Source organism: Lepidochelys olivacea (genome assembly GCF_965140295.1).
Source record: "Lepidochelys olivacea isolate rLepOli2 genome assembly, chromosome: 22".
NCBI classification, from domain to species: Eukaryota; Metazoa; Chordata; order Testudines; family Cheloniidae; genus Lepidochelys; species Lepidochelys olivacea.
Window position 1 is genome coordinate 15,950,120 of NC_140432.1, and position 14,592 is coordinate 15,964,711.

The window sequence follows — 14,592 nt, forward strand, 5'->3', positions numbered from 1 at the left end:
GCAATGGAGGCCCTTTCGGGAGGGGGAGACGCTGAAAACGTTTACGTCTCCGTTTTGACCTTTGACCCCGGCAGAGGTCGGAAAACTCAGTGGTTCCGACCACTTCTCATTTGACCTTTGAACTCTGACCCACTACAGCCTATCCGCGACCGTCTGAGCCCTGTGGGCCAGGAACTGTCCGTGAGCCCGGCCGCCTGACCCCGGCCCATGCGCCTCAGGGTAGGTGGAGTCAGGCATCTCGGTGACCTCTTGACCTTTGACCTTCTGAACTCTGGCTTCAGAGGCCCTTTGACCTTCCCAGCAGCCAGGGTCAGGGCTGTGAGAGCAGTCGCCAGAGGACACCAACCCCTGTCAAGTGGCTGGGGGTGAGAATCAACCACCCGTTGCCACTTCTCCTACAGCACCGAGCCCCATCGCCCCTGCCGGCACGAGGTGCAACCCGTGCGGGGACCTCCCACCGGATCTGTCTCTGACCCCAGTAGAAACGCACATCAGTGAGCCCACTGTGCCAATGACCCCTTAGCCATTCTAGGCCCATGGTACTAGGGCTGTCACTGCTGCAGAGCGCTCTGCACACCACAGTAACACACCTACACTAATGAACACAAAACCTGCACTCACTGCAAACACACACAAAACTCATCACTTAATGAAACATCCAACGAACGGGAGCTGTAGCTCACGAAAGCTCATGCTCTAATAAATTTGTTAGTCTCTAAGGTGCTACAAGTCCTCCTGTTCTATATGCAGATACAGACTAACACGGCTGCCACTCTGAAACATGCATATCTAGTTAGAAGCAAAACACTTGAAGAAAGAGGTGGAAAAACTGGAGAGAGTCTAGAGGAGAGCAACTAAAATGACAGAACGTTTAGAAAACCTGACCTCTGAGGAAAAGTTAAAAAGTCTGGGCATGTTGAGTTTTGAGAAAAGAAGACCGAGGGAGGATCAAATAACAGTCTTCAACTAAGTAAAGGGTTGTTACAAAGAGGATGATGATCAATTGATCTTCATGTCCACTAAAGGTAGGACAAAAAGTAATGGGCTTAATCTGCAGCAAGATGGATTAACGTTACATATTAAGAAAATTTTTCTAACTATAAGGATAGTTAAACACTGGAATAAGTTACCAATCAAGGTTGTGAAGCCCCCATCATTGGAGGTTCTTTAGGACAGGTTGGACAATACCGGTTAGGGATGTTCTAGATATATTTGGTCTTGTTTCAGGGCAGGAGGATGGACTAGATGACCTCACTTTCAATGTCCTTTCCAGTCCTACATTTCTATGATTCTAAAGCCCAAATCTTCAAAGGTATTTAGACATCTAACTTCCAATGAAATCAATGGGTATTAGGCACCTGAATACCTTTGAAGATCTGGGCCCAAAGCCTTAACGTCAGGTTAGGAAATAATGTTACCTAGTCCTCATCTTCAGGAACTCGCTCATTCTCTGGGACCGATTTATGATTTATCATTAGTGAACCTCATGGTCACAGCTTCTGTTTCCATCATAATTATTCAGATATAAATGCACCATTGGGCCAGAGGAGCAGGGCAGCGGATAAGCCTCTGAAACTTACTGAATATGATTTTTATCCCCAAAATATTCATATTTTTTATTGGGTTCATCTTTTATTTAATGTTGAAAATCATGAAGGCCAATGCGAAAATTCATGCAAATAACACTAGGCAAATAAGAGGCAGAAGTTCTGAGTCAGTCAATACAAATAGCAATCCTGCTGTGAAAACAGATACACATCACTGGGACTTTGAAACCTTCCTGCAGTATCTTATTTGAGAACAATGCTTTCTATTCTTCCTGTGGTATGTGTGTGTGTGTAACCTGGATCATAAACAATGAGGCAAAAAAGGTTATAACATGTTTCTTTGGCGCTCTACAATGTGTATCACATTTATTTTCAGCATCATCTATTAAAGGGCATTGCAAACTTTTGTGGGCCGTAATCTGAACAACCTTTTCCCCCCTTTTCTCTCTGTTTGCAAAGTCCATCTAACTATTGGTGTTTTCTACCTCCATCTGCCGCTGAATTAGGAATTCAGGATCAAGATCTTAATGTTCAGTGTCATTTTTGTTAAGAGATAATATCAATGCCAGTACCCCAGCTTTTTTTTTTTTTGAGTACCAAATAAACAGGTGTCTACACCCACAATGGAAAGATACAAATTATTTAAAGAAACATGTCTGTTGCAAACTTTCTAAAGAAAACTGTTAAAAATTTTTTTGGGGGGGGTGTGACTGGGGGGACAAATTGTAGGTTTCATTTCTTATAGAGGTTTTCTTACGTATTTTTAAAGTGTTTTGCTTCCACCTTAAGATTGTGCTTACTTTTTTGCTTATATATAGGACTTGATCCAGCAAAGCCCTTAAAAACTTATTGATTTCAATAGGGCTACCCATCTGCTCTTAGTTAAGCATATTCTTAAGTATTTTGCTGGACTGAGGGCTTATTGATATCATATTATCTCACAATCAGTATACCTGCCTCTCAGGGTTGTTGTATGGATTGATTAATAGATGTAAAACACTTTTGAAGATATCAAAAGTAATGCAAGGGGCCCCATCATGCAAACGTGTATGCATATACTTAACTTTAGGCTTTAGTAGTTGCTTTGGGGCCCAAGCATTGAGTATATCATGAGATTTCATATGCTGGCTCTTTTTTCCTCTGTAACTTGACAAAGTGTGAAATCCTGCAATATGTTATGTTAACTGAAATTTACAGTTGGTCACCATGGTAAACAGGGCAAACATTGTCATTTGTTGTATAAACAAGTAAACCCCTCTCATCCCAGAAGGATCAATCAAATTACTGGCAGCTGGAGTTCACAGTCAAACATAGTAAATTAACTGTTTTATTATCCATTAACTTTATGCTGCATGTATCACGCTATCTGGAGTGGCTCACAACTGTGAGTGCCTACCTCAGATTGTCAGAAAACAAGGGCAGACATCCCAAATTGGAGGTATGTTTTATAATTAGATTTCACCAAGTCAGTAACAAATGTGAACATTTGGAGAACGATACCAGTCTTGCCAGGGAGTCATAGACCCTTTGACTCTCCAGCCTATCTTGCCACTCAGACAAACTGGACTTTGTGATAAAAGGGTACTTAAATCTAAAATCACACCACAGCTGGTTTCTCCCAGTTCAAGGAGACCATCCACTTACCCCAGCTCAATTGATACTCCACATTTTATACCGAAGACAATGATGGCAGCCAAATTTATAGCTAATAAATCTCTAGTTAGTTTACTAAGAAAAAAGAATGAGTTATTGAGAAATTAAAGCAGGTAAAATATAACAACAGGTGAATCACAATTTGTAACTTCAAATGGTAGCAGTGGTGTAATAAATGGCCAGTTTCCCAAAAGTCTTTCAGGGCTACCCAGAATAACTCTGGGGATCTCAGTCTTCTCATTCAGCTATTCTGCCCTGTTAGAATCCAAACAGTCCAGAGATGAAGGATTTTTCTTTGGATCCATTCTTATATCTTCTCACAGAGACAAGACAGTCTCTCTACCAACATGGACTTTTCCTTTGATGATGATGAGTGAGGAATGCACTTAGTCTTTTGACTACAGGTCATCACACACAGTGGCCGTTCTGATAAAGTCCATCATTAGCATTCCACCAGGCTTCTTTGATGTCTGATGAGTTATTTAGTTACAGGGGTATTTACGCTTTAAATGTTTGCTATTACGTTATAACAGGAACAGATAAGTTAAAACAATGTATGTAACATCCCTTCAGTTTTATAACGTTTAAACACCCAAAACACTAATCACTTTGATCTATACTAATCCACAAGTGAAATGACCTGAAAACAGTCTAGCATGATCTGATCGGCCAGTGTCACAGCCGTGTCACAACACAAAATAATGTTATTTAACAACAAACAGCAAAAATGCTCTCCATTTAGCAATGGATTTAAATCAAAATTTGAATTAATATTACATCTGTTAGGCCAGTGCTTTGTCTTAGTAAATTATTAGCAAAGTTTGTTTTGGGGCAGGCAAATAGAATAGAAAAATTAAACGGGATGGTGTAAGGTGTGTAATATGACCCAGTGGGTTCTGTTATGGTTACAGGGCAATACTCAATTGGCTGTATATCTGTTTCCTATTATGAATCCTGATCCTGAAAACCAAATAAATGGAAGATATGTGCCTAAAACCCCTACACTGCATTGAAAATCTCAGTCCTATGTTCTGGGAAGGCAGGTGTGTGATAAGAACTAGGGTCTGTGGTAAGAAGGATATTGGTTGGGTTTTGATTTCATCTTTGGTTCATTATTTTCTTGGCTTGGCATGAGGAGCAGCTGCAGGTTCAAATGTTTTTTTAATGCCATTATTTTTAATTGATAGCAAAGACACCTAGAGTCAATAGATACTTCTGGAACTCTAGGGAGCAATCTTGGATCCATTGAAGTCAATAACAAAACTGCCATGGACTTCAATGGGGCCAGAATTTCACCTATATCTTTTAGATCTAAAGAAATCAAGCAAATAAGATTCAGGAATAAGAGATGGAAGCAGACAGGGCTAGTGAGGAGTGCTGATAATAGGTAAGCAGGTAGAAAGGTGACACTATTGCTTAGTATGCAAAAACATATTCCTTTTACTGTGACCTAATACCACCTTCCAAGCTTTATTGGCTCCTTGTTACTTCTTGACATGAACCTTGATTGTAAGCTCTCTGGGGCAGGTGCTGGCTTGTTCTACATAATTTCCTGCTAAACTCTGTTTTTTTCTATCTTATCCTCCTACCCTTCTCCACTCTGTTGGTCTGTTCTGTTACATCCTGTCTGACTCCTAGCCTATGAACTCTCTGGGGCAGGGCTGTCAGACTTCTGCCTTTTTGCATTACGTGGCCAGACACACACGCCAAGTGATGTAGATTCAATATGTCATGAAGGGAGTTGCAATTTTTCTGTTATTTCAGCTCCCCATGAGCTGCTTTTCTTTCTCTTGACATGCATGGCAGGAGCAGCTTTTGCCAGCAGCCGTTCCCCCCCTACTCCTCCAAACAACAAATGAGGGATGGAAAAATAAAAGCCCTCCTCCAGTAATGCTGCCAGTGGAGTTACAAAGAGGAATGGATTTGGACTGGCAGACCCTTGAGCTGTCAACAGATTCCAGAAGAAATGAACTATTTGATTATGATGAATGTACTGGCAATATTTCACATAGGTAAATGTAGTGTTTACTTATGCAGGACATAGTATATTGAGCAACAACCTGCTGTTCTTGTAAACAAAATACTACAGACCTTGTCCCTCTTACTGCACTTTTCCTTTGACATATTTCCATGTTGAGGCCAGTAATGTCACACAATAGTGATCTCCCAACTGATAATCAGGGCAAGTTTCTGAACCAAGGGATAAGCTATAACATTTGAAGAAGAAACAGTAAATAGAGTTTCTGCCTCTTGGTTCAGGAAGAGCAGAAATGCAGAATTCATCAGAGTGCATTGCTATCTGCAAGGAGTCTAATACTATCCACCTAGACACAGTGACAACAATGTATTAGTAGAGTGGAAGCTTCTTGCATGCTAATGGAGAACAAGCCAAGGTCATTTACTGGGGAGCTATGAAAAGAGCATCTAGCAGGAAGGACTGAATATGGGTTGGTAAAGACATATGGCTAGTCATCTGTGGTCCAGATTGTTATTGACTGAAAGGTGTGATTGTCTTTGTGAAGCTGGTCAGTGGTCTCAATCCACTCCACTAGACCCAATCCAGTGCCCACTGCAGTGCATGGAGAGTCTCCCTTAGATTTCTTTTACATTTTTTAACATCTAACCTCGATTGTGAGCGCCCTAGGGCTGGGATTGTTGTTTTATTACTTGTGTTTACAGTGCCTAGCAAAATGATGCCCTGATCCTATGCTGGGGTATTGTGCTACAAGTAATATGGCATTTTCCTGAGCCCCACAATTTCTCTGGCCAAGTCCCTTTTCCTCTCTGCTATATGGAGTCTGCTGATCACTGCATGACTTATAGGTTTTTCATGGTAAATAACTTTTCCTCCATCAGCATGTGAAATTCCGTTTTCACCCATACAATGTCTTTTTAATCAAGAGGAAAAACCTTTGAGAATGATCAGCACTGACCATGCAAATTGCAGTGAAACAGACAGTGGAAGATTTGCATCTAAACAAATCCCAAAGAAGCTATTTCAGAGACATCATTAAATTGTGAAAAATACATTTCCGTCAGGCTCAAAGAGAACTTTATTAGTGGAGAATGAGCATTGACTTCATTCTCAACTGGAAAGCTCCTGACGGTTCATTTTCAGAAAGCTTGCAGAGTCTGAAAGGGGGAAATTCACAGCAGCATTCAGAATGGAAACTGGTGAGTTTCATTGTCAAAACTTTCCAAAAATAAAATGTATATCTCACTGATGGTTAATTGAAATATCAACAGTAGAAAAGAAAACAGGGGAATGGGCACATTACTTGTTGTCTGAACTGAAGTAGAAAGGCAAAGAAAGGAATATGCCTTTAAATCACTGTTTGGTATTTTCAATATTTCAGGTTTCAGAGTAGCAGCCGTGTTAGTCTGTTTTCGCAAAAAGATAAGGAGTACTTGTGGCACCTTAGAGACTAGCCAATTTATTTGAGCATAAGCTTTCGTGAGCTACAGCTCACTTCATCGGATGCATTCAGGTAGCTCACGAAAGCTTATGATCAAATAAATTGGTTAGTCTCTAAGGTGCCACAAGTATTCCTTTTCTTTTTTCAATATTTCAGTATTTTAGCAATATTAACTAATATTTTCAGCCTTCTCTAAATACAATTTAGGATGCTTACGTATTTCATAATGCACTTTTTCAGAACTTACTGGAAAATTGTAATAAATTCTGATCAAAGTTAGGTTCTCTCCTCTCTGCTGCCAGTTATTTCAGGTTTTTAATATCTCAGTGTCAGATCTAGCACACTGGCTCACTAAACTCAGGGGGACTGATTATGTGAATCTATCTAGGTGAGAAAAAGTTGCAGTGCTGGGCCCTTATTTCGTAATTGATAAATTAGATAGGCCCTGATCCTGCAACGACTTAAGCACTTGCGTAACTTTACATATGTGAGAAGACCAATTGACTTCAATAGGACTACTACTCGTCTGAGTAAAATTAAGCATTTGCATAAGTGTTTGCAGGATCAAGGTCTTATTTGTAAATAAAATCACTAATTTAAAACAAGCTTTCACTATAACATTCATGTGCTTTGCTTCAGTGGTTCAGGGTTAGAGCAGGGTAAACAGGTTCATTTAAATAAGAATCGGTATGAAAATTGGCTTATTCCTTGAACTGACGTTAATCCATTCCTGACTGTAATTCCTTTGATTTTTACTTGAAATACAGTGAAATCAGCCCTGTCCCATCTGAGATATTGTTTATGTTAAGACAATAGTAAAGACAAAATGTAAACATTTATATTTATATATGGACATGGGATCACATTTACCAGAGGAACTGATGACAGAAGTCAAATCAGTTAATGAGATTCTAAAATATTTGACGATAGAGCCTGCAAGTAATAATTGTTGTCTCTTTTTCAGGATGTGGAATTGGGGTAATGTATTATGGAAAGGGGGTCACAGTATATAGCTTGGCTTGCATGGGTCATTCTAAAGCAAATGTACTGTTGTATGAGAGATGCCATTTAAAAGTAGCCACACACAGATGACGAAGAGAAAGCAACCGAATACCTAGAACCCTGCAAATCTGCGGATATTCGCTTTATAGCCACAGACCATATTTGTGGATCAGATGTAGATACAAATTTTGTATCCGCACAGGGCTCTTCTGATACCTAGCTAGTGCTTTTCATCAATAGCTCTCAAAGAGCTTCATAATAATAAGAGCTAGTTATTAATTTTTATATGCTACTTTTATCCATAGATCTCAATGTGCTTTAAGGAGGTGAGCATCATCTTACAGATGGGGTAACAGAGACACAGAGAGGGGAAGTGACTTGCCCAAGGTCACCCAGCAGACCAGTGGCTGAGCCAGGAATAGAACCCACATGTCCTGAGTCCCAATCCAGTGCTCTACATGCAAGGAAACACTGCCTCTCCACAGTGGTACTGATAATTATATTTACTTCACAATGGTGAGACAGTGTCATTATCCCCATTTGACCGATGGGGGAAAACCAAAATGCAGAAAGGTAAAGTAATTTCCCTACGGTCACACGATTAGTCAGTGTCTGAGCCAGGAACAGAACCTACAGAATCCCAGAGCAGGGCCCCAGCCACGGGGCTATGCTACCTCCCGCTATATCACACAACACTCCCATTCAGTAGCCCCTGCAGCACAGATCATTTCCCCCCTTCCCATTGAATCTTTCACCCAATTCCTTTTGCATCAACAGTTTGTAATGTGCGTTCTTGACCTCTTACAGGTAAAGTTTCGTCAGTACATAGAAGGACGGATCCATCCGGTCAGAGAGTGTGACTATTCTGGTGGCAACTCTGCCACTGACATGCTGTATGACCTTGATCAAGTCATTTCACCTCCCCGTGCCTCAGATCCCCCTGGTAAAATGGGATTCATGATGCCCCATCTTTGCAAGCCACTTTGAGATCCTGAGATGACGGTAGTGAATAGGGGCAAAGTAGAAGTAGCATTATAATACAGTTGAAAAAATTATTTGACTGCTGAAGTCAACTAGGTCCTGCATTCAATTCTAGAACACTGATAATTGCTTTACAGGTATTTAGAAATCTGTTTACAGAATTGCTTGGATTTAAGATCTGCTTCAATGCATATTATCTCTAATGGCACGAGATTAGCTCATCGTTGCAATTTATGTATATTTGCAGTTTGAGGATCAGTTTTTCATGCTGGCTTTGTCTTGCTAAACAAGTTTTATGATACTGTCCAACCTAGCTTTGTCCATTTGGTGTACCTGAAGCCTGAGATTGACATCCTGCAGGGCCTGAGTCCCATTTACCTAAGGCCCATTTATACAGCTCTGATAGTGCACATGGTACACTGTCAGAGAGGTGTAAAGAGGACTTAGTGTAAATGAGAAGCAGGTTCCAAGTCTTCTGTTGTATTTTGGCCTCATTTATTTAACACCCTAAATGCAATATTATGTGTGTTTTAAAGAATGGCAGAAATTAGACATGGAACAGACTGAACAGTAGAGCTGGTTGGAAAATTGGGGGAGAAGGAGAGGTAGGGATCCTGTAGAAAATTTAAGCATTTTGTAAAAAAAGCACAAGAATTTTTGGCCAAGAACCATTCAATTTTGGAGTTCTTTGAATTCTGATGAGAAATCAAAAAATATTTGAGGAAAGAAGACATATTTCACAAAAAAAATTGTTTAGTCAAGACCTCATTTTTTATTGAAAAACATTACAATGGAATTTTTTCAGCCTACCCTACAGAAAAGTGCATCTAATCCATCCTTCGTCTGCTAGGGCTTTTTCTGAAGTCTGTTTTTCAAGATCTAATGCAGTAGGACTTTTCTGCTATTTCCCTGTAAGCTTATTCAACAAAATATCACTGCGAGAAAGTTTTTCTTAATTGTAGGCCAAATTCTGATCTCAGTGATACCGGTGTAAATCCAGGATAACAGTATATAAATCGGAAAGTGAATAGTTTTCTAAAACAGAAACCTGTAATTTGAACTGTTGTAAAGAATAACTCCTCTGGCCTCAATCCCAACTGTAGATATTAGTTTGCTCAGTCATTCTCACTAGTGATTCTGTTTTATTATACCATCTTTTAGGAATTTTTGATGGCAGTTTTAAAAAAATATTGCTATTTTAGCAATCATCAAATACAAGACTATATTTTTCCCTTAAGTTCCAATTCAAATAGTTCATGCCTAACTTTAACCATGTGAATAGTCCCAGTGACGTTAATGAGTCTACTCACATGCTTAAAATTAGGCATGGGCTTTGCTGAATCGGGGCCTGAATCCTTTATTTGGACTCAAACAGAAGGCACTTGAGGTAATTATTTTACTTGTCAAAACATATCAAGAGGAGTCTATACTATGTTATTTAGGCACTTCTGTTAGAATTATTTTTTTAATACCGAATTGTTAATTTAACATTTAGAGGCATCTGTATAGAGGTGGAAAACTCTCAGTGCAAGTACTGTTATGTATATATTGTCCACTTTTGCTGTAGTGCCTTGGCATATGATCTGTAGTGTGGATGCATCATATGCATTAGCTGTTTTGTTTTAAAGTTAAACAACTCAAAAGATTAAAATTAAATATTTAAACTTCCTAAAAATACCCTTAAGCAATCAATTTTACATGTATACACACAGAGACACCTGTAAAATTTTGCTTGCTCGTTTGTTTTTTTAGCAAACCTTGTTTTCATAGCTTCTTGATTAGAAGCCCAAACACATTTTTATTAGAACTAAGACACTTTAGAAATGATTTGCATATAAAATAACTATGCCCAGGCTCAGAATTTGTGCTTCAGACCAATGCAGCAGAAAATATCCTTAATCATTTGGGTTTATAGCAGAAATAACAAAAGCCTATTCACTAGGACCCTGAATCAATACCTAGTGGAGTCAACGGAAAGACTCAATATGTGGATGAGTCAGACTCAGTCAGCGGGAAGACAGCTGTGCGAGGGGAACTCAGAAGATGTGAGTGCTATTCCCAGCTCTGACCTGCTTTGTGACCTTTTATAAGTCACTTCACCGCTCTGCTTCCCCTCCCACCTTTTGTCTATTTACCTGTAAACTCTTCAGGGCAGGGCTGGTCTCTTATTCTTTATTTGTACAGCACCTAGCACAGTGGAGCCCCGACCTTGGCTGGGGCCACAGACACAATTTGATTAAAAATAAATAATCACAATAATACAAACAATGCCCTGTCAAAGAGAATTTTAGACACTCTGTGACCTATGGCCAACACAAAGACCCAACACCACGAAAGCCTCAAATTTCACCCTACGTAAGTTTCTATGAGTTTAAATACACCTGTGGATAACAATATTGTAGGTATTAAAATGATAAAGTGAGCCAGAATGATGAAAAGCATAGATGTAGCAAAGTAAACCAAAATTTTAAAGAGATCAGATACTTCCTCTCTGATACGTTTGTGTTTACTTTCTGTCCGGAAACACAGATCTTTTTGTTTTCCAAAGGATTAACTCAAACATCAACTTCCCATTTGTAACATTTGAATAAAAGCCTTTTTTTAAACTCCTCACTGCTTTCCACAGGTGTGAGCTCTTTACGTGGGCAGACTCCAATGGAGAGGATAAAAGAGTCACCTTCAGTATTGTACCCTGCTACATCACTGGGCTCATTTACAGTCAAAACACCCAAACAAATGGAAAGTTTTGCAGAGATGTACTCAGAAAAAAACAAACAGATATGCCTCTCCAAAACTCAGATAGAGTGAAATTCCCTCCTGTGCAGGCTTCACTGGGACTTAAGTGTTGCCTAGTGGATAGATCACTGGACTGGGACTCAGGAGTCCTGGGTTCTAGTTTCAGCTCTGGTACTGTCCTTCTGAGCAACCCGTGGCAAGTCATTTTGCTTCTCTGTGCCTCAGTTTCCCCATCTGTAAAATTGAGCTAATGTAGATCCCTGCTTTGTAAAGCTCTCTGAGATCTACTGCTGAAAAGTGCTATATAAGAGCGAGGTACTTATTAATTATTATTATTAAGTGGTTCGTAGGCCTTGCATTGGCTCTCTGCACAAGGGCAAATTTCATCCTTAAAAAACAGCTTTGCCTAACTTAACCCAAAGTCTCTGAATATCTTAACACTGCCACCTGCTTTCAGTTCCTTTGAAGAACAGACTATTTTCTACCAAGTCAACTTGCTCTTTCATCTTGATCTGTTCAAGGGGAATATTTGGTTCAGATTAAAACAAGTAATTAAGTACAAAAGTCTTGCTTGAAATTATTTGCTTTTCTAACCAATCAGATATGCTGGGCCGAGTTACAACCTGCCAATCCAAATAATAACATAATATAAAAGGCAAAGTTCTCTGTGCCTTCAAATTGGTGTTGCTCCCTTGACTTTAACGGAGTTGCACGGATTTACACCGATGGGGAATCTGGCCTATAATTTATTTCTTATAGGTTTATAGAACAATAAAAAATGCCCACACATAAACCTCTGGGTGCCCCAAACACTTCAACTTAAATGTTCAAATGGGTGGTGACCACCCAAATATCAATTAGCTCAGCTAGCTGATAAATCAAAGCAACAAAAATGCCCCATTAGCCCCACCCCCAGAGACACACCCACAGGCTCCCCACAAAACCCTGTCAAATAAACGGCTTTTGCAACATGCCCAGAAGGTGACCAAGTTTTGGACCAATGAGGGTGGAGAACAAGTTCCAGAGTCCTGGGATCCTCACCCCCCACCCCCCATCATACTACTTAGCTCTCATCTAGCATGTTTGATCTTTCTCTTGTAAAGCACTTTGCAAATAAAGGCCATTTTCATTATCCCCATTTTACAAATAGGGAAACTGATGCACAGGGAGGGACATGAATTGGCCATGGTCATCCAGCAGGGCAGTGGCAGGTCTCCTGAGTCCCAGTCTAGTACCCTATCATCTATAATATATCCCTCTCTTTTATAATGATGGGCATCACTTTCGCTGACCACAGTTGTGGCAGTGTGTCAAGGGAAGAGAGGCCTCTCGCAGGTACACAGAACTCACACCCAGTGTTGGTCTGTTGTTTTTTTTTTTTTAAATGAACTAATAATAGAATCTTAAATATACACCAAACAAACCACCTTTTTCATTATGCAAGGCAACATACTGCACAGTATAGACTTCTACCGCTTGAGCCAAAGAAGTAACACTATAGCAGTAGTAGCTGTTATCCGCCAGTGAACCAGCCACTAGGGAAGGATACAGCACCCACTCTGTCAGTGGGGTTACACTTTTTAGATATTACTTACTATTAATTGATGTTATCAAGATCTTTAAACTATCTGGATTTTGTTGAATGTAAATGACAGTTATTCATTTTAAGAAGATAGTAAAAATTTAGTTAAAACAGTGGTGAGTGTTAGCAAAAAATGAGGTTACTACCTCTTTACTATATCTGCCTAATTGTTCTTTGTCTCATTGTTCTGTAATTCCATTGTGATTTGGGCTAGTGATTTCAAACGTGTTTTAATCTGTTTTGGTGAGTAGGATCTGAAAATGACTTCAGGGCAGAATTAGTATGATTGAGGCAACTCTTGAGATTACCACATGATTTATAATTTAAAAAACCAACCTTAAACCTTTTTACAGACGTGTAACATTTTGTGAGTGGTATTAACCAAGATGCATCAGAAATTACATGAGGATATGGAAAAACCGCAGCTTGTTGCCCCTAGAAAACCCCACATCCTCTATATATGAAGGCCGCAAAAATGAAAGACGGAAATTAATGAGCTCTATATGTAGCAGCTGCAGAATAAAGCCGTCACCGACTCCTCTGACCACAGATTCTCTCTGACATTGAAAGACAAGGCTAAGACTAGTGGTCTGAGCACAAGACTAGGAGACAGGAACTCCTTGACTTCTCAAACAGCCCATCCCTAGGGAACAACTCTTTGTTTTAATGGAATTTGCTCTGCCTAAATGAGACTCAGAATTACTAATTATTTTACCTTTGCATTGGGATGGTGCTTTCCACCTGCTTTCCACACAAGCAGTCAATGGCAGTGCTTGGACTAGAACCCATAACTCCTGACTTAGTTCCCTGTCTGCTAGACCATGCTGCCTACTGAAACAGAGAGTGGGCTTGAGAAACTGGTTCCTCGTTATCTAGAGTTCAGCACAGTTTAATCAAAAGCATTGTAATGAGAATGTATTTTAGCTGGACCATTTGGGTTTGGAGTTTTTTGTCCGTGTTGCACTGACAGTAATATTGCCTCAGAGTATGAATGTCTGTGCTAAATATCAACACCCGGGCTTCCAAAGCACCTTATTACCAATTTTCAAAGTCAGATAGGAGTTCCGACTGAGATGAATGGAAGCCGAATGGCTAACTCCCCTTAGTTAACTTTGAAAATCTTAACCACCGATTGTAAGTCACTTATGATCCCCTAGTCATCGCTTGGGTAACACAGGCTAGAGAATTTCACCCACTGATTCCTGCAGCAGAGAGAATTAGTCTTTCTCGCTGGACAGTGGCCATCATCACACCCAATAACTTCTTAATGAACATAAGACAGGGACTGTCGTTTTGTTCTGTGTTCGTACAGTCCCTAGTACAATGGAGTCCTGATCCACAAGCGGGATTCGTAAGAACTATTGCAATACAAATAATAAATAATAATCTTTTAGGCATACATCCCATCTTGATTTAAAGACACTTGGCAATTTGGCTATCCTTACCTTGGTAAGTTATTCCATTTATTCTACTTACTGGCTGAATTCTGCTCACACATGCTCCCTTTGTTTAGTTCCTACAGACTACGGCAAACGAGTTTACCAAGGAGTGAGAGTAAAACACACAGTCAAAGATCTCCTTGCTGAAAAACGATCAAGACAGACCAGCGGCTCCCGATTCAGCGTGAGTCATGTTTTAAACAGAAATGTCATTGTACATAATCCTGTTGCTTTAA

At 39.9% G+C, this 14,592-nt stretch overlaps 1 protein-coding gene across 1 annotated transcript in view; it reads left to right on the forward strand.

The window, feature by feature from the left end:
• Window positions 1-128: 128 nt before the first annotated feature.
• The window catches only part of POU2AF2 (POU class 2 homeobox associating factor 2), a gene marked incomplete at its 5' end in the record, with an annotated part of 29,805 nt that continues 15,341 nt past the window's right edge, over window positions 129-14,592 (forward strand). The window contains 2 exons of the mRNA XM_084611899.1: window positions 129-219; window positions 14,431-14,540. Coding sequence (XP_084468025.1) covers window positions 129-219; window positions 14,431-14,540 — 201 coding nt within the window. The remainder of the gene's footprint in view (window positions 220-14,430; window positions 14,541-14,592) is intronic.